Genomic DNA, 21816 nt, shown 5'->3' with positions numbered 1-21816 from the left:
GAATTGGTAAAGCATCTACTTGCCTTGGACGAAATGGGATTTGGGTTAACTCTACGCAAATTACGAAAGTTGGCGTACAACTTTGCTGTTGAGAACAAATACAAACATATTCAATGATGATAGAAAAATGGCTGGTTTGGGAGCATGGTTTCGTACAACGTCACAAAACATTTAGTGCGCGTGTAGCGCAATCATTGTCGTATGCTACAGCTAGAAGTTTAACTCGTGGAAACGATATGTCGAGGGAGAAGACTGGGTAATGTGCACAGGTTGTTTTTCTGGTTCCATGTAGAATGCGATCCAAATGGTCGTGATGCATAGCTACTTTGTACGCATTCATTTAACAGTGTTAGTGGTTTATAAGTTGTGACTGTAAACTGTCCGTTTGCCCCACTATTTTTGTCCTTCTGTCCCACCCCATGGGGCATATGGACATCTTGCACCCATGTATACTAATTGTTCAATATATCCTTGACTAATTGACGAACTGATTTCTTTGTTACACCTTTACTTTGCAGAAAGCTTACTGGTTTGTAAGAAATATCTTGAGTTCTCTTCGGTCATTCGTATTCATACAAGCAACAGAAAACTGCTTAGCATGTCCGTTTGCCCCGTCTTTACCATATAACCTCTGCGTATACTAAAAAAGATTCCAGATACAGATAAATAAGACTATATAATACGGGACCACAATCAGGGGTGAACTGCCACACTTGCTACCCTGCAAATGCAAGGTGGGCACACTCGAAGTTTTTATGTTGAGGTCAGTGGCGGCTTTAGCGGGTAGACCGGGTAGGCACGGGCCTACCAAAAAATTTTGAAAAATATATAAACGCTAAAAGATACTATTTATATTAATGGTAGATAATTATTTAACAAATAGCATTAACCACTACTGTAAAAGTAATTTCCTACTGTCATTAATCAATCATACATGTATATGTATCCATAAGCGAGACTACCCAAAATTGAGATCCTAAAGCCGCCCCTGGTTGAGGTGGCTCCCAATAAATCTCAAGGAGCATAACTTATATCCAATTGACTTCTCTCTGCACAGACAGACAGACAGACAGACAGACACACACACACAAACACACACATTCACACACAAAGTCAAGTTTATTGCCATCAAAGAGATCCGTAAACGATGTAGCCCTCGAATCTTAAGGGTCTACGAAGTTCTGTTCCACAGTGGCTGTTGGTAGTTATCTTTTACTAATTGTAGTCACTAGTTACATGTAAACAAACAAACAAAATCTAAGTGACGTGTAAAATGCATGCAGAAATATTTTTCAAATCACCTATTCAGAGGCGGCTCGTAAAGGAAGTCACATTTGAAACAACGGACTTTATTTTAGTCATTTCAAATGTTCCAATTTTTGTCCACAATAATCAGTACATTAGGTAAGTTTTCTTCCCTTAATTGGGTGATGTCCAACGTTTTCAGCTGCAATCATTAATCCCTATATAATAATATGGATTCTTATGAAAACTATTTGTCTTATGCAGTTCAAAATTTTTCCAGATGTTAACCTACCCCAATACTATATGTTATTTATTTATTTTTTTTTTTCAAAACTAGCTCTTATAGTTCATTAATATTACTTTTTACAAAGAAATGTGACAGCGCTGGAAATATGAACACAAACTCAGGTACTGGAGAATCAGCAGGGTTTCTTTTCCTGTTCGTGGAGGTGTAGATAAAATCACTCCTGATCCATTCACACCATTGTTCCTCGCTGATCTTCAAAAAAGTTGGTAGGGGAGGAAAAGAAGTTACGAAATGAGATAAGATCGTTCATCTAATAATGTGAAGAATGCGTACCTTGGAAGTTATGTTGACAATCTGATCATATGGTTCGGAAGAAGAAAAGGGTTGACTGCTGTCAGAAATAAGACCTTATCTACTTGCATACCTTTTTACTTGTATTTTATAACAAGCTTTGTCAAACAGGGTGCACTTTCCCTATTTTCTCTTTTCAACCATTTTTGATCCTAAATCTTGATTCTTGCGCGGTGAAAGAAAGAAGGCACGACAGAGGGAACGCAGAACTAAAAGCATTATCATCAATATTTTGCTTTCAAAAATAAGGAATGTAACTTTAAAAAATAAAACTTTTAATTTTAAAAGAAATATCTGGGAAAATGAAAGAACAAATCATGGAATTTCAGGTGTATGGGTAACAGTAATATACAAAATAGATAAATAAATATTACAATATTTCTGAGGGTTTAGATCGTTTGGACCCGATATTGATATTCCAAGGACAAGCAAGTGAAATACTTTTTCACTTGATTTTGACTGAAAAAATGATTTACAGAATTATATATACGAGAATGAATGAAATGGCAGAATAAAAGAAGTGAGAGGAAACTGGAGAACCCCGATAAAACCTACGCACATAGTGTTTGTTCACAACAAAGGCCACTTGGCGCGAGCTGGAATCGAACCAGGGACCCCATACACCATAGATGAGCACTCTACTACTGAGCCATCGCGGTCCCCGTTATTCTTTAGGGCATAATAACTGATGTAAAAGAATTCTTGAAATTCCCATATTCTTAATCTGTAGGGAAATAGTAAGGTAACATAATATAGAAATGTGTCACCCCGTAGGATTCTCATTGCCAAAAGTGGCAACTATGTTACCATGATAGACATTGGTACGAAGAGCTAGAAAAGTAATGTTGCCAACCTCGGCAATTGGTAGGGTGCCCGCCATGTTGGTTCAAAAATGGCGTACATAATGACAAATTACGTAATACAAGTTAATTAGAATGTAGTCATGTGGGGTATCAAATGAAAGCTTAGGATGTATACAAATAAATTAAAGTACTTTTATACATTGTTTAAGCCATTTGTGTGTGTGTGTGTGTTAAAGGTCAAGATTGTTAGGTCATCTTACTGAAGTTCCTAATTAGAGGAATTAATGTTACTGATTTGTTAATACTTTAAATTGAAACAATTTCAATCGAATACATTACGTGAAAGCGAACTGAAAGTTAACTGTAAAACTGTAATTGTAATACGAGAAGAAAGTTTCATTTCTGAATTCTCACAGTGCCATCTATAGTCAGTACGATTTTTCATCCTCACTCCAGTTTCTGAGTCTTATAAGTTGTGTTGAGATCAGTCACATGCTGGAGACCATGAACGTCTTGCATATGTACACGAGCAAGATGATAATTTACATTATTTTTTGCGCCTACAGCTTATGATATGCTAATATTCTGTAGAAACTGATGGAAATGTTGTCATACTTGGTACGTACGATGTCCCTTTCGCTTGCCAGCCGCAATCTGTAGGTGTTGGAAGCTTTTGATGTTGCTGAAGTGCTCTCTTCCAAATGATCGTTTGATAGTTTGCTTGATTGACATGCTGTCATAAAGCGTCCTCTGTTGGGGACAGTTGTTGAATAGTCTTTCACTGATGGACTAGCTTCAATCTAAGATCATTTACTTCGAATGCAGTGCGTTTGGAGTAGGAAACGAGGACAACGAAATATTCAATTCTCTTGAAAACATCAGAAGCAACTTCGTTTTCCAGTCCCACAGATGTTAGTAATTCTTAGTTGTCTTTATATACTTTTCAAGCTCACTTCTTCCCATGCCTATTTATTTGACTGGTTGTATCACAGCCTGTAGTGCTGTGAAATGAAAGGAAAGAGGACCGTATACCACAACATGGCATATCAGACACAATCTTATGGATTGATATTAATCTAATTGGGTTGCTTCTTTTCATCCATACGCGAGGGCCTAAATTATGACACACAAGAACACATCTGTATCGTCGCTAGAAAAGACAAACAATGTAAATCCTTCATCTAAAGTTTGTTTTCTATGCAACAACATCCTTGTGCCTGCTTCTTTTTGATCTCAATGTAGGTTCGGGATGTCTCCAGCTACAGAGTTCACTGTTTTACCAGATGGAAGGCTCTGTATGGAAGGAAGTATGAATTAGTACTTTGTTGACTGACAATCTTTTTGAATGTTTAAGAAATTTCTCACTGAGAAAACTAACAAGGTTCTCTTTGTTCTGCGGCAGCGCCATAAAATGCCTCCATGATGCTGGAAGTGGTGTTCCTCTGTCTTGAATAATCCTTCTAATGGGTAAGTTGTTTCCAGATCTAATGTTTCTTGTGCTTGATCTAATAGACGGAGAGACATGCCTATCAAAAACATCAATCCTAGTGCATGTTGCTGCATAATTGGAAAAATATGTTCAGTGAAAGAATCTGCAAGGTCTCCAAAATTTTACCACTCTGGTTTACCAACCTTGTGCACACAAGCCACCTTGGGCACCTTGTGCCATCAATAATCAGTGCTACTGAGCTCTAAAGATCTTTTATGTTTGCAGCGGCTACTGTATCCTCTGTTAGAAGCTGAAATAAAACAGCCTCATAATCAATGATAGGTGAAAAATCCGATCTGAATAAGTATGGAGCATATTCAAAGAACTCATGTTGTATCAGAAATCGAACATCAATATTTGGTTATCAGACTATGTATGTAATTGGTCGCTGATTAACTAGTATGGCAGACTCCAGATGTCTTACTTTCGTCTTACTTCGTTGTGATGTAATGTCTTTGAATGTTTTTTGGATTGATTTTGGTATAGTCTCAAACAGATTAACTTGGGATTCAGGAAGTAGAAGTGTCTTAACGATAGATTCAATAATCATTTTGCCATTTTCAAAAGCATTGAGAATGTCATGGGAAGTATTTTCCGGGATTATATCTCCCGTTAATATCTCTCTCAATCATAGTTAATATCACGAAACAGTTAAAAGCGCACAAGTTATTCTTTTATTACTGATACATCAGTGATGTTCCTCTCTAGTCGTGTCATTGTGGATGAACGGTGTTTGAATGTCAATGTTGAACATCTGCTTAAGCCAGATGTCTAAGTTCATTGTAACTAAATTCCCATCGCTGTCTGGCATATTCATTCCTAGTAATGCTTATTATACCATTTGCCACAATGCAAATCTTGTTGAAATGTTCAATGGCTTAATCAGTTGCTCTATAAACGACAGCTTGCTGCTTTTGACACCAAATTGACCATCTGTGAACTCTGCATAAACGTCTCCGGCAAAGTGTGGCAAATCTCGCATGCATGTAAGATACAGTGGATCACATCAGGTGTAGTTGTATGGTTATGAGCAGCAATCAAAGGTAACATTTTTTTTTGAAAGTTTCTAAGTGCTTATGCCAGTTTCCCTCACGCTCAGCTCTTATAAAGCTGAGAAATGTGTTCACTGTTTCCAAGTAAAGAAACCAAAATCTAAAAGTTAACTGATTTACATGCTCATCCACAAATTCCTGTAGTTTTGTTACAAATGCTGGAAGATTACACGTTAACTACTTCACCGTGCTTCTGACTTGTTCATAATCTCCATTGTGGAAAGATGTAGCAATTCTTAATGTATATTCCTCTACGACATCACATTCGCATCCTCCACCTGAATTGTTCAACCAATCCACAAATGCATTAATCAATATATACCAAATAGCTTCAAAGATAAGTTTGTGAGCTCTGATTGCACGGTTATACATTTTCTTTTATTATAATTGACGATACGGCTTTTGAATAAATTCCAATTTCAATCCAACAGTTTTCCAGTACCAAAGCAGCAAACTGTAGGCCTAGAGCTGACACGCCGCAAACACCAGAATCACGCCGCAGGTTTCCTCTTTATTCTACTATACTAACTCATTTGCATTGCAGTAAATAGCCTAATTGTCATGTGCCAATCTAACATTAAACGAAATTTGTCATGTGCCAATCTAACATTAAACGAGTACGTTGTCACTATTCGTTCCTCGAGATCCTGTCACACTGCTACGCATCTGCAGCTACGTTGCAGTAGGGCAAGGCATCGGATCGAAGACACAGATAAGGAGATGTTACAGAAGTGATAGACTTTATGTATAAGAAGAGAGATGTTAAAACAACTGACAGTAATCGATGTTATTCTTTTGCATTTGAATCCTTAAATAAAACCCAGATTTCAAAATCTTTAGTTCATTTATTATGCTACTCATGCCCATTATATAAACTTTTCCGTTTACTGTTGCACAAAATTTATCAGTTTGAATATCTATAACTTTAATCTAGTATTCGAACGGTCAGTTGAACATGATTCGTTAAAGGAATTTACAATTTCTAGCTCATCAAAGAGAATGAGCCCAAGAAACTTAGCTGAAGTTGATCATTTCACTAGATATGTCAATTAATAATTTAAAATAAACTTAGTTCTAAGATATTTTAGAACAAATAATGATCTAGGCACAATTAATTATTATTTTCCAATGTTATGTGCACTAAATAATCAAAATAGACAACGATAATTATACATAAACAAAATATTTTTGAAATCTTATTGTTTGATGATAATTAAGTACAGTTATTATACAAATCATAGTTAAGAAGAAGAAAAGAATTGGCATTAAATTCATAGTCTATAGAATCCAATTCTGATTATGTGGTGCAGATAGAGAAAATAACAGCACACTAGAAATATTATGAAAATTAATTATTTAACGTTAGAAAATTATAACACCATTTGACTGATCAGGAAATAATCAAACAAAATAAAATAAAATAAACGAAAAGAAACTGTAACGAAATCAGGTCGTTACATGATCAAATGTTACAACAGTGTGCTCCTGGCCCAAATATTGTGAAATCAACTTACATCGCATTATAGCTGTCCAAATCGTATCATAATCTGAAACTGATGCTGGCAGAATTGGATAAAACCTAATTTTAGTGACTGGATGTCATCTTCGCTAAAACATGAAATAAATTATAATATAACGCTTCGGTATTGCGCTTTCACCTTCATTGGCCTCAAATGATTCTGTATTATATATTTCTTACTTTTTAATGCATTGTGCATGTTTCAATCTTTAATTTTCTATCCACACATGCCAATATTTCAATTGAATTGAAGTATTATATGAATTTTGGATCCGCTATTTTTGAACCAATATGGCGACCAACACATCTACTTGTAATGTTGGTAACAATATTTTTCTAAGTCTTAAATGCAAGGATTTACAGAAAATAACTGTTTCTGTTTTTGGCAATAAATTTCCCACGGATTTATTTTCTGTGCAACCTTATCAATTTTGTTCCCCTACTAAAATAGATTCTTCTACCTGAGTTTATTAGATGTCCAAACTATGCCTTGTATAAGTATCGGAAGTCTGATAGACCGGCTATGGCCGTCTGTCTGTTAACAGATATCAGAACAAAAGCGGTAAGAGATATTGAGAAGGATTTTCCGGAATAGGTTCCATCTTCTCCATCTTCTATATAAATCGGAAGTGATAGAGATCGACCACTTACGGGCCATAAATCAGAAACTATAATAACTAGTGACAAGTGGTTTTAGAGAATTGATACAACGTCTATAGAAAGTAAACCATAACCGAAAGTGTTAGGAATTTACTATTTCTGGTTTCAATATTTGTTTTCATGCAGCAAAAACCGTCAGAGATATTGAGAAGTTTTCGAGAATTCATACAACGTCTCAAGAATAGGTTCCCTTTCTTCCGTTAACCCTGTATTCAAACTAGTGGTGAGCACGAAAACCGGTTTTTCGATTTTCACCGAAACCGGTTTCGGTTTTCTTCAAAACCGTTTCGGTTTTCTCCGAAACCGATTTCGGTTTTCTTCAAAACCGGTTCGGTTTTCTCCGAAACCGGTTATCGGTTTTCTCCAAAACCGGTTCGGTTTTTCACCAGATCCGGTTTCGGTTTTCTTCAAAACCGATTCCGTTTTTTTTCAAAAATTGTTGTATTTCTGACCAGAATGGTGTTTCGTTGTTCTCCGGAAACCGAATTCATTTCCACAGAAATAGTTTTGTGTGTTTTCGAAAACTTTTCACCGAAACCAGTTTCGGTGAAAACCGAACCGGTTTTGGAGAAAACCGAAATGTCGGTTTTTCGGGTTTCGGTTTTTATAGAAACCGGTTTTCGGTTTTTATAAAAAAAACGGTTTTGCCCATCCCTAATTCAAACCAGGAGTGATAGAAATCAACCGTTTTCGGTTTTAACATCGATCGCCATAAAACGAAATTGGTAATAGAGAGCGACAGTTTTCGAAAATCGATTGAGTGTCTCAAGATAAATACCATCTTCACCTGTATCTCTCTACTGAAACCGGAAATGATAAAACAATTTCACTCTTTCGGTTTCAATATTGATCTCCATAGCTCCATAGAGCTCCCTCGGGGCTAGTGGAGCCCACGCATCTTTGGCGCGGGAGACCTGGATTTGATTCCCGGCGGAAGCTCATGTGGTTCGGCTTCCACGTTAAGCTGTATGTCCACGTCTCATATAGCCTCGCTACTGAATAGGACGCTAAACTCTCTCTTCAAGCTTTCTTCTTTTCTCCTTCCAATATCTCTGAAGAACAGATCCTTGGTGAGACTTTTTCTTTGGCAGTTTTGAATTAACAAATCTTTAAAAAATAATATGATTGATTGAATGCCATAGGGCAGGTAGTATAGAGTTAGAAATTCACTTTTATAGGCTTTACATGAAGAAAACTAATTTATTACAACAATATATAACAAAGTGCATATAAGATAAACCATTACCAAAAGAGCTTATTAAATGAATGATATTTACAAGATAATTGAAGGGTTCACATTCTCGTCTCACATGTCAGGACTGTCTATGTGTATTTTTCACCAGTCACTAACAGAGCTCTATGCGAGCGTACTTACAGTGTCTTTACGTCCATTGCCATCAGTAACAGAACTACTCCTTCCCAATGTCACTTTTCTACGAAGCAAGAGTGGTAACTAGGAGGTTGATAGATTATCTGCACCCTTAGACTGAATTGTCTACGGTTTTTATAATACTTTCATTTCACGGAACTGGAATTGTTTTTGTTTTCACTTTTCTAAATTCGTCCGCGTTACCTACAAACGTGCTGTTAGTTCTAAAAAATGTTTTCACTCTGTTATATTGTTCTAGAAACTTAGAGTTGATCCGTTAACTGTGTACTTCTATATTATTATTTTTAAACCTCAAAATGAGGAATGTCTTAATCCTCGGCTCAAAAAAATGTCTGTCATCTGTTCTTATGAACTAGTGACTTTTAAACCTCAAAATAAAACACTAAAGGGTGTGAACACATGGGATGAAAAAAAAACACTGACATGCGAAGAAGGTCCATGTGAAAATGCAGAAGGCTGCAAACTGGAATGCCGTGGAGAAGTGCTGGTTGCATATCGTACCGGAGCACTAGGAGCAGGGCTGGCTGCGTCGCTCTGAAGCTAGAAGTCTCTGGAGACAGGGCTGTTTGGATCTCTCAGGAACAGGAAATCTCTGGAGACATTGCTGGCTTCATTTCTCAGGAACAAGACTGTTTGCATCTCTCAGGAACAGGTATTCTTTGGATTCATGCTGGCTGCATTTCTCAAGAACAGAGCTGTTTGCATCTCTCAGGAACAGGAAATCTCTGGAGACATTTCTGGCTGCATTTCTCAGGAACAGGGCTGTTTGCATCTCTCAGGAACAGGAAATCTCTGGAGACATTGCTGGCTGCATTTCTCAGGAACAGGGCTGTTTGTATCTCTCAGGAACAGGAAATCTCTGGAGACATTGCTGGCTGCATTTCTCAGGAACAGGGCTGTTTGTATCTCTCAGGAACAGGAAATCTCTGGAGACATTGCTGGCTGCATTCCTCTGGGTTCTGGAAATGGCTGTCCCAGGGCGGGTGGAGCACGGGTCCAGGAAGTAGGACGTAAATGAAAGGAACTCAAAAAAGGACGTGGATCAAAAAAAAATGAAAGTACGCCTGTGTACGAGTTTCTCTGTTAGGTTTGTAGGCAAGGCTTCTTATATTCAAATTTCAGTATATGAAAAGAAGAAAAAATGGAAAGAAAGGTGAAAAAATAATGATAAGACATGTCTGATACCAGGTATGCATCCCAAGAATTGTTGTTAACAAATGGGTTACGGAAAAAAAACTGCAATTGGTGACAGACAGAAAATGGTGCATCTAGTATATTGCTGCTTAAGAGGCCGAGATACCGGGTGAGGTATGTTGATAGTGAAGGAAGAGAGGAGGGGTGGTGGGAAGTGGAGGTGGGAGAGGGGTGTATTGAACAACCACAGGTGATGGTCGGTTGCGAAGGGGAAGTGTGTTAAGCAGTAAACGTCGGCGAAGGCAGTAGTGAAAAATAATTAAGCCGAGTAGAATTAAAATGAAGAATAAAACCGGGAAGGAAATATAAATGTACATTAAGCGGGAATCGAAAGCAGTTACTCTCAGGGGGAAGGATGAGAGAAAAAGGCTGCAAAAGGAGAGAAAAGAAAAAAACGTATAAGTGGATAAAATTATTAAGAAATGTGATGGGTATGCTTATGAGTTATATTATTATTGGTATTATTATTATTATTATTATTATTATTATTATTATTATTATTATTATTATTATTATTATTATTATTATTATTAGTGGCATGTTACCCTGAAGATATTTGTAATGATGTTAAGATCAGTGGTTAGACAGCGCAAGATGGGGTGCCCGTAGGTTGGGAAGAACGGAAAAGGTCCATGTTGCTGTAACCCGGAAGTAGGTTACAGAGGTCAATGACTGACATATAAGTGTATTTCTGGGGAGGTACTGTAAGGTAGTGGAATTACGGGGTGTTGACAGGTGGCATTCAGTAGTCTTATTGTAGTTCGGGAGAACAGATCGAGTGAAAAAAAATGGAGTTTCAGCTGATGACGGTAATACGCTCAGGCCGACGGAGGTTATGAAAAACATTAAGTTTTTTTTTTGAAAGTGTGGGAAAAGGTGAGGGTGGAAGTGTGTGGTGTTTTGTTTTTCATAAGCATGGTGGCGGCGAGAAGAGAGAAGGGAAACGAAAGAAGAGATGATGAGGTAAGTCCAACGTTTTTTTGTTATATATTTGTATATAGGTGCAACGGGAAATATATGAAATTGGTTATGCCTGTTATGTAAGGGGTATTGTTTCAGGAATGGGGTGGAAGACATGTGGGTGATTATGATGTTGAACACGCCTATAGAGGATGTAGATGAAAACAGAATTCACCATAGACAGAAAAAAGAAAAGTAGGGAAAAGGAAACCGAAATGGTAGGGTAAGATTCAATAGGGATCCAGTTTAGCCATACCGGTGGTTGATAGGTAGAGTTTATTTCCGGAATGGTGGAGATTCGAGTACTAAAGTTAAGCGGCAAATGCTGAATAGAATGAAAGGGAAGAATGCGATCTGCGGGGAGCATGAGCAAGTCTGTGTTAATGAGATGAATGTGATGGAGGATTAATGATCTATGAATCGTAGTTGTCGGTAAGCAAAAATGAGAACGTGGAATGAGCTCTCTTAATCCGGAGAGCAAAGCAGTGTCGCAAGGGACAGTGACACGTAGGTTATGTGAGTTATTGACAAATAATGGTATATGTGTATCATTAAGGAACTGAAAATGGAGTTCGTTGGGAGGGTTGGTCAAAATATATTGGTGATTGTGTACGGGAGTAATTGAAAAGTGTTTGGAAGTAGAACATGTATAGGTACATGCATTTTTTAATAATCCTGATATGTGCTGATATTTGAGCGCTGAAAGGCAGGAAGCAACCGTATGATTAAAAATTATGGGAATTTTACATAGAAAATGTTTGTTAGAAATTCGACAGTTGCGTAAGTCTGGTTGCGAGAACGGTATTGCCTGTTTATTAAAAAATACAACTAAATCTGATGAAGGATGAAGAGAGCATTGCTCGTGCGGTGTGGCAACGGGGTAGAGATGTAGCTGAAAAAGACGTGGTAAAGCTGAAAGGGGAATGACGGGAATTTTAACGTGAAGTAAAATATGATTATCCAAGAAATAACACGTGGTAATGGGAAGAGTATATACAATATGAGCTGTGAGGGTCGGATGAATGCGAAGGTGTTTAGGCGTCAGTTTAGCATTTAGATTATGGAGGTCAGCATGTAATTGTCTAATAGGAACAATTTGTGGAGATAAACGATTGTCTTTACATTCGTCAAAGATGTCATTAAAGTTAACTAAGTAGAGTAACTGGCGGATCATGAGAAGAATGGAATTATCAAATTTTAAGAACATTTTAGAGAAGGTGATGAAAGATTTATGATCCGAAGTAAAGGCGTTTAATAAGTGGGTTTCTTCTTTGATGAGAGCAGAAACTGTAGTTTGAACATCCGATAATGAGGTGGAGGTTTGTTTCGCTAAGTTTGCCAGTTGATGAGATAGGTCGGAGACCTGAGAAGTGAGGACAGATTCATGTTTTTCTAAATCTTGAATATGAGTTTTTAATTGGTTAGAATCAATTTGTGTGGAATGTATCTGATCCTCAGTGGCAACGCCAGTTAAAAAATTTAAGGCAGTTCCAAGAAAGTTAAAGAGTCCCCTCTGTGGCCGTTTCGTATTCCGTAAAATAAATTTATCATCGGAAAGAAATTTAAAGAAATAGGTAGATTGTTGTATATCATCTGAAATATTTTGAACAGAGTGGAGAAAATCCTGAAAGTGGGTGCATAGGCGTGAAGTATTGGCTTGGCATTGGAGTGAAAGGTTTAGGGGTTGGAACTGGGGTGTGGAGATATTGTATAGGAGGGGAAAGGTTTGGGTATAGGGGATAGCCTGTGGGACAAGTTCATAATCAACGCCACTGGTTAACTGAATGCCGTGAGGCATGAGGGTGGCATGTACGTATATGCAGGGGAAGATAATAAAATACCTGGAAAAGAAAAAGAAAAACGTTCATCAGATTTCTTTCGTGTATCCCAAAGCGCGCGCAAGTGTTTAAACAGAACCAGCTGTTTAAGATTAAGATACAGGAAGGAAATAAGTGAAAACGGGTAGGTGAACTGTCCTTGTATGTTTAGAAAGCGCAACGCTGCGATTTGTAAAGTGAAGGGAAGAAAGGGGAAAGGGATAAGAGGGTAAGGGGTGTCGGGAATTGAACCAATGCCTCAATATGAAATCAGAATTTGGGAGGTGAGATATGAATGCATTGTACGGCCGAAAATGATTGCACGGGAGAAAGATTTTTGTGAAGTGTGTTGCCTACCTAACAGGGGATTTGAAAATAAAGTTCCTTTTGAAATATGAGTCCATGGCAGAACGAGAGACAAAGTCGGAAGTTTTGCCAGCTGAAAACTTTAATTAGACGATTTCAAAAAACGCTTATATTTCATTTCGAACTCTGAATTAGGTGTTGTTGGTGGTACGTAATGTTTCAAACGAGTCTTTCCTATAAGGGTGGGTTTACCCTCTATGTCAACGAGGACTTCGTTTGGAGAAACAGTTGATATGAGCCTATAAGGTCCTTTATAAATTCTGGATAGTGGTTTACAAGTACCAGGCCGAGAGGATGTGTCCAAAATCATAACTTGAGAGTCCGGTAGGAACTCTGTGGGCGGTTTGCTTGATTCGACTTTTTTTTTGAAGTCAAGAAATGCTTGGTGCTTCCTATATTCAACTAAATCCCTCATGTCTTTCAGTGCCAAAAGGCGGTCCTGTAATTCTAGATGTTCTTTCTCAACATGTAGCAAGTTATCTATGGGTAGGCGAGGAGGTACTCCATATAACAATTCATGAGATGAGACACCTAAAGATGTTAATGGAGTCTTGTTAAGTGCGGAAGTGGCGTGAGGCAAATATTTTGGCCAGAGTTTTTGGTTAGATTGGCACAGAAATTTAAGACTAGTTTGCAATGTGCCCAAACGTTGTTCAACTTTTCCTAGTGTGAAATGCTGATATGGTAATCCATACTTAACTGTAATGTTGAGTGATTTGAGAAAGCTCAGGGATAAAGTGGAAGTGTGGCTTGACTGACGGTCAGTATAAATACAGGAAGGAACACCAAAGGGAATGATTATTTGATTAGTAATGAAGGAAATGAAATTGTCAGTATTTGGGGTAGTGATGGGTTGTGTAATGGTAAAGCCTGTGCAATGTTCGGTTGCGGCATAGAAATATTGGTATTTCTCTGGGTCACTGGCTATGAATTTCCCTGCTAAGTCCAAGCTATAAACCGAAAATAGGGGAGCTTGGGGAAAACGTTGTATGTTGGGGTTGTTGGGCAAATAATTGCGTTTGAAAATTGCACACTGTTTGCAAGATTTGAGTTCACTCGCTAACCAAGATTTCAAGCGTGGTACGTAATATTTATAACGTATCATCCAGTAAAGTTTGTTAAAGCCTACATGAGTAAGTTCACCGTGGTATTCCTGAAATAAAGCAGGTTTTAGCGCGTCCGGAATACAGACAAGCAAACGGGTTTGCGAGGCACGATACATTTTTCTGTACAAGATGTTGTTCTTAAGAACGTACTGTTTCGTGAGACGTTGAAAGGCCGGGTCTGATTCATTTTTGGTATTTAGAGTCGTAATAATTTTGCCAAAAAAACGGTCCTGAAGCTGGAGATTTGGTAGGTCAATGTTGTCACCTATTGTAGTTAGAACAGTAGGAGGAGTGTCCTCCAAGGATGGGTGGGTCTGGTCAGTATCAGTGGTGTTGGAAAAGAGGACGGCATCGGGAGTGTCATCCTGTTCTAAGGCAATGGCGTCTGGTGAGACGTCCAGAGGAAAACGGCTAAGTAGGTCGGCGACTGCGTTAGACTGACTTTTTACGTGTTTGATTGTAAAAGTGAAAGTGTTGATATAAGTGATCCACCGGAGAATTTTTGCGTTTGGGATAACAGTTTTCCTAATAGCGAGAAGGGAAATGTTATCAGTGATCAAAGTAAAATGTTTTCCCAGAAGGTATTTTTCTAATTTCTTAAGCGAAAAGAAAATTGCATATAATTCCTGATGAAAAATCGGGAGTGGGTTGACAGTTTTTGGATGCCTGGAAGAAACATAACAGACGGGCTGAATGACATTAGAGCTAAGGTCTTTTTGTAACAATACGGCGCCAACGCCTAGGGCTGAGGAATCGCACATTAAAATATGTTCTGTGTTCTTTGTTGAGTACAAAGCAAGCACTGGTGGGGAAGTGAGGAGGTGCTTCATCTGGTCGAAGGCACGGTCTCTTTCAGGTGTCCATATCAATTTGCGATTTCCATTCGAAATAGCTTCATAAAGTGGGGCTAATATGAGAGAAATGTGATGGAAAAATTTCCTAAAGTAATTAGCCGAAGCCAACCAACTTTTTAACCCTTTGATGGTGGTTGGTTTGGGTGCATTGGCGAGGGCAGGGATCAGGTTTGACTGTATGATTTTCCACAATATGACCTAAGCATTTAATCCGTCTAGCGCCAAATACTGATTTGTTGATATTGAACAGCAAAGAATGTTTTGCAGCTGTATGAAAAAATGCGCGTAAAACTGTCATCATGTGATCAAAAGAATCAGCATGAATATACACGTCATCTACGAACGAAGTGATGTTATTGGTATATAAATCCCGAAAGATAGTTTGCAGTACCTGTTGTAATAAAATAGATGAATTTTTGAAACCCTGTGGAATTGAAGTGAGTTGCATATGATTGAAGGGCAAAGAGAGGCCCTTTAAACTAAAGGCTGTTGCAGGGCGATCATCAGGATGAAGGGATAACTGATGAAAAGAGGAATGGAGATCGAAACTCGAAAAAAAGGTGGAATCACTAAGCGAATCTATAACGTCCTGTATGTCCTCTAATGGAGAAGCTAAAGTCCGGCATTTCCCATTTAGAACCCTCAAATCAAATACGGCTCGAAGAGATTCAGAATTCGGTTTTAAAACAAATAGGATGTTGTTTTTATAGGGGGAATCCGACTTTTCAAAAATCCCTTGGTTCAAAAGTTGTATAACTAACTCTCTCGCTTTGGGACGTAATTTGTGCGGAATGACAAAAGAGTTACACTGAAATGGAGTTTTGTCTTCTAAATCTAATGTTGCCACAAAAGAATCTATCTTGGTAAAATGGTCACTTGCCCATTGAAATAAAAAGGCATATTCGGAGAGTAATTCCCGCATTTGAGCTTGTTGTTCCTCATTCATGTCTGGAGACAGCTTAAATTTACTAATATCTATGAGATGACCAATTTCTTTAAGACGCTTTTCTTTGTTGCGTGCCGCATCTTCGTCTGTAGGAAAATATATTTGCCTAACAGTCAGGATATTGTGGTCATTGTCTTGTTGGGAAAAGAGAGAACCTATAACTACCGGATTATGAGCCTGAATCGTTTGCTTTTTGTTTGTGAGATTAGCTAACGGGAGAACAAGGTTTTGTGTGGAGACTACAGTATGTGCCATATAACATTTACTTAAATTCCGAGAAATCGGTGTATGTAGGCGAAACTGTGCATCAGGGAAATACCCATTAGTAGCCAGTGGTATGAATCTAACAGAATGAGGGGGAATAACGGTAGTGCGCCGCGCAAAAAATACAACCTGAGGTTTGGAGTGTTTTTGAAAGAAATGCGAGATGTTAATACTAACTGGGTTTTTATCCTTTACAGTATGTGGCATTTTTCCAAAATGTTTCAAGGACAAAGTGCCTTGTGAGTAATCCAAAATTGATTGGTGATCTTGCAAAAAACGTGATGAAAGAAGGGGTGGGAAATTTTTGAAGGGAACTAACCGAAAAAGAATGGAGTAATTACGACCATTAAAGTTAATTTTGAGAATAGTAGCGCGATTTAATTGGACGGGTTTGTCTGACAAACCGTGAAGAAGGGACGGGAGATGGAAAGTATGAGCATTCGGTTCCAATAATTCAATTGGAAATAATCCTACGTCTGCACCACTATCGAGGCAGAAAAGTAATTCTTTGTTTGCGTACGTGCCCTGTATATACGGAGAATTTCCTTTAAATTGCAAGGGAAGGGTATGGTAGTCCTGGCTAGTCGCTGTGGGAGATGAAGAGGAAGGGGGGAGCGAAGATTGGGTGGTTAACGCGCGGTGAGGTGACTCCCGCGCTAATTTTGGACGTTTTTTGAATTCTTAGGTGTGTTTAGTGTGGTCCCAGGGGCAGAAGGAGGGAACGGAGGTGGGGGATACTGGAAAAAAGGATGATAAAACGGGTAGGGAGGAATAGGTATTTGGGTAGATTGTGTGGAAAAAACATTCTGGGATGGAGGTTGTTTGTTCTGACTGGAACGCCACTGTTTCTTGGAGTTCTTTCGTTTGGTATTGTTTGTAGATGAAGGTTCGTTTGTGAAGTTATGAGAAGGATGGGAAGGGGTTGAAGAAACGTGTTGGCAACATTGATGTTGCTGTGTGATACAGTTAGTGCAGGAGGGTGTACTGGGATTGGTGGTATGGGAATGTGGGAGGGAAATGGGGTGCATAGCGCAAGCTGCACATGAGGTAGAGGTGGAAGCAGTGGAATGAAAATGTGGAGGAGTCGGTGAAGAGCAGTGTTGATAGGAGGTTGTGAGAGAATTGGTGGGATGGGAATGTGGGAGGGGAGCGGAGTGCGTAGTGCAAGGTGCACATGAGGTAGAGGTGGAAGCAGTGGAATGAAAAGGTGGAGGAGTCGGCGAAGAATGGTGTTGATAGGTTGTGAGAGAATTGGTGGAATGGGAATGTGGGAGGAAGGAAGAGGAAGGTGAGTGAGTTGGGTTCGGGGAAGAAGGTCGGGATGGTTTGGAGGAGTAGAAGCGGTTATGAGGACTTGGAGAACGGGAACGGGAGGGAGCAAAATGGACAGAAGCGGATTGGGAATTTGAAAGAGTATTAACATGGAGACGGAGTTGAGATATTTGATCTGTTAGTTCGGAAATAGCCTGCGCTGTGGTATCGGTAGCGGTTGTGGAATGTGTCTTTGTTTCGTTTTCCCGTTTGTGAACAAGGTGGTTGGTCCGTTCCAGTAAGGTTAGTTCATCTAAGAGGGTGGGATAATCTGAAATTGTGCGCGTTCCAAACCAACGAATATATTCAGGTAACATATTAGAAACACATTCTAACAAAAATTCCTGAAAGTCTAGCTGGGTATAAGCTTGGTCTGCTAAATGCTTTTTGGAAAAGACATAATGAGAGAGAGGTTCGTTGGGGAGCTGAACGCGTGAGCGGTATTGGTGAATACGGGAACGGGGGACCTGATCTTGACCAAACTGACGTAAGAATTTTGATTGGATGGTTGCCCAAGGTTGGGATGAGAGGTTCTGGGTGGAAAACCAGAAATGAGCGGGTCCAACTAAGGATTTCTCAAAAATCTGCACACATTTTGAGTCTGACCAATTATTCACTAATGCGATTTTGAGAAAATTCTTTAAGAATAATTCCGCGGATGGGTGCGTACTTGGATCATATATGTCGGGAATGATAGAAACTGTACCAGAAGTATTATTGATATTGTTGTCTGAAGTGGAATTCATGGTGAGAGGTATGAAAGATGCTTGTCTACGAGTTATAGGCATATCATAACAGAAAGTATAAGTATAATGAAATATGAAAATAAAAGTCTTGCCTTACAAGTATGTGAAATGTACACAAGACAGTCTTAACAACGAGAGCTTAAATTCCTCGGGGGGAGCCATAACAAATCTTTAAAAAATAATATGATTGATTGAATGCCATAGGGCAGGTAGTATAGAGTTAGAAATTCACTTTTATAGGCTTTACATGAAGAAAACTAATTTATTACAACAATATATAACAAAGTGCATATAAGATAAACCATTACCAAAAGAGCTTATTAAATGAATGATATTTACAAGATAATTGAAGGGTTCACATTCTCGTCTCACATGTCAGGACTGTCTATGTGTATTTTTCACCAGTCACTAACAGAGCTCTATGCGAGCGTACTTACAGTGTCTTTACGTCCATTGCCATCAGTAACAGAACTACTCCTTCCCAATGTCACTTTTCTACGAAGCAAGAGTGGTAACTAGGAGGTTGATAGATTATCTGCACCCTTAGACTGAATTGTCTACGGTTTTTATAATACTTTCATTTCACGGAACTGGAATTGTTTTTGTTTTCACTTTTCTAAATTCGTCCGCGTTACCTACAAACGTGCTGTTAGTTCTAAAAAATGTTTTCACTCTGCTATATTGTTCTAGAAACTTAGAGTTGATCCGTTAACTGTGTACTTCTATATTATTATTTTTAAACCTCAAAATGAGGAATGTCTTAGAATAATGAATTCTCGGACGTTTTCTTCTTACACATATATTACTATTTTGCAGTTCGCTATCCATCACAACAGGGTAAATCCTCTCTCTATGTAAACTTTTGTCAGTTGATGCGACAAATAAACGAGTTTACTCTACACTACACTGTTCGAAACTTCTTTTATAAAATGAACACTTCCCTCACTTGATAGCAACATATATTTTCTGAAACTCGTACGTCGTTAGCTCCAAAATGCCTCTACAGCACACACACACACACACACACACACACACACACACACACACACATATATATATATATATATATATATATATATATATATATATACGTATATTAGGTGTTTGTAAACACAAGCACGTGCTACGTTACAATGTAAATACAGGGTGAACTTCAAAGATGTGCACATACTTCGGGAAGTGATTAATGATATCAAAAGAAGACAACAAGTCCTCTTGTATTTTGTCAAATTCCGTGTCGTGTACGACTGACAGTGGTGCCAACTTGGAATCGAAAATCGAATCTTGAGAATTGGAATGGAACAGATAGATGTGCACATATGTTGGGAGGTGATTCGTGACATGAAAGGAAGACAAAAAGTCCTGTTGCTTGTTGTCGAATTCCTCGTCGTGTACAAGTGACAGGGGTGCCAACCTGTAATCGAAAATCGAATCCTGACGATTGGAACGGAACCGAAAGATGTGCACATACTTCGAGAGGTGATTCGTGACATGAAAAGAAGACTAAAAGTCCTCTTGAATTCACGAATCACCTCCCGAAGTATGTGCACATCTTTTACATTCAAACAGTATGTATGGAATGCATAACAAGCTTCGTTTTTATATAATACAATTAAAGGAGATATTAACAAACAAGTGTTTCTATATTCTTTCAACATTATCTATAACTTGAATCTATTTTTTTTATGGTATTGAGTATTTACTTCATTATTTCGAGTTATATTTAGTGCCTATTTTTTAAATTTTAGTGCCTATTTTACTGCCTATTTTTTAAAATTTTTTAGTGCCTCTTTGTCTGCCTATTTTCCAGGTTTTTAGTGCCTAAACATCCGGTCTCTACTTATTACCTAATCTTCAAGAAGTGTCACTTATTGCACAACGTCTAGTGTATGATAGTGTCCTTAAATAGGAAGGCATTCTGAACATCGAAATTACGAAGCTTATGATACATTATGTGCGAAATGCATCACAGAAAAGAAAGGAAGCATTAGCAGAAAGTCATCTTCAGAAGCAACAACTGAAGGACGAATAATCAGAGCGAAAACGAACGGCTCAAAAATCAAAAAACTTGAAGCTAAGCAGGAGTGCCCACAAAGGGGGGCTATGACGCAAACTGCGTCATTGAAATATTTGGGGGGGTTAAAAACCTATATAAATATGTTTGAGGGGGTGTAAAAATTAATCGAAAAGATTTTTTTTTCATGGAAGAACACCTACGGATAGACAATTGAGGGGGGTGGGCACCACTGAGCTAAGAAAGCCAAATTTCAAGAAGACACTGACCAGGAGATTGCTAAATTAGACAACCAAATAGAAGTGTTGCAAAAACTGTAAAGAATCTGACTAACGTTGTGAAGTGCATGTAAAAACAGGTTTAAGGTTGTATATTTGTTCGTGAACATTTAATACTACTCAGTGTAAGTTATGTATGTATGTGGAAAATTGTATAACGTCTGTGAAAATGATCTAAGTTAGCTATCTGTGTAAACAAGAAAGTTATAGGAAAACCCATTTTCAAAAGTTTTTGCATTTAAATTCTACATTATGGTCTGATGACTAAATAATGAAAATAAATAAAAGTGGAAAGGGTGGCTGTGAAGGGTGAAGGGAGACCACTAAAATAGTCATAAATTACAGATAATTGAATTGGTTCATTTGTACATTTGTAGAATATTATATAAGCACACAAACATTGATGAAAACTTACAATTTACTTTAAATATAAGTTATTTTTATGAGTTATACCAAGAAAAAAGATAGCGACAAAGTCAAGGAAAATTATAATTTTGTCAGGGAATTTGCTTATGCTTACTTGGTAGAAAGCCTGGATTTGCGCAATACCTTGTAACTGTAAGTTTAAATCAAGTTAAGGCTCACGAGGCTTGTGTTTGTTTTAAGTATATGTTTATCGGTTGACAAATTATTTTCTCTTGGTTTAGCCAGGGAAGAATTCCGATGTGTTTCCACCCGAGAACTGTGGAAATCATCTCCGTTGGTCTATTGGCTAGCGCAATAAAACGGTTCACTTAAAACTATTGAGCCATTAAAACATCTCTATTTATCTGTTTTCACACTTTGTTTAATAATCATAAACGAGAAGTGTATTTGGTCTAGGAATTAATTCGTGCGGGTGGACAAGAGATGGCGCAACGAACGGAGCGTCCCACAGTTCCGTGTATCCACACATGTGTTGCAAACCCCTGTCATCGCGTATCGTTCGTAGTATATTGCAGTGGATTAAAGCGTCAACAACACCAGTTTATAGTTAAGTGAACATGACGCAATTTGTGCCTGATAAAGTGTTTTTGCGGGGTGTCCTGCTGCATTACTTTAACATGCAGAAAAGTGCGACTGAAAGGCATCGTATTTTGGTGGAAGTGTATGGTGACCATGCTCTAGCTGAGCGAACGTGTCAGAAGTGGTTTGCACGGTTTAGAAGTGGTGATTTCGGCTTGGCAGACCAAGAGCGAGCTGGACAGCCAAAAAAATTTCAAGA

The 21816-nt window shown here is 38.3% G+C and overlaps 1 protein-coding gene across 5 annotated transcripts in view; it reads left to right on the top strand.

The window, feature by feature from the left end:
• LOC145672168 (uncharacterized) overlaps positions 1–21816 on the top strand; it is a 306869-nt gene that overhangs the window by 8038 nt on the left and 277015 nt on the right. The window contains exon 1 of one of the 5 annotated variants that reach the window (XM_081741525.1): positions 10745–10913. The exons of the other annotated variants lie outside the window; for them this stretch is intronic. Coding sequence (XP_081597651.1) covers positions 10906–10913 — 8 coding nt within the window. The 5' untranslated portion in view covers positions 10745–10905. Of the gene's footprint in view, positions 1–10744; positions 10914–21816 lie in introns of those variants that run through there. 5 annotated transcript variants of the gene reach the window in all.

Source organism: Thermobia domestica, chromosome 15, assembly GCF_964235325.1.
Source record: "Thermobia domestica chromosome 15, izTheDome1.hap1.1, whole genome shotgun sequence".
NCBI lineage: Eukaryota > Metazoa > Arthropoda > Insecta > Zygentoma > Lepismatidae > Thermobia > Thermobia domestica.
Note: the sequence above shows the minus strand (reverse complement) of the source record. Positions and strands in the feature narration are given on the sequence as shown.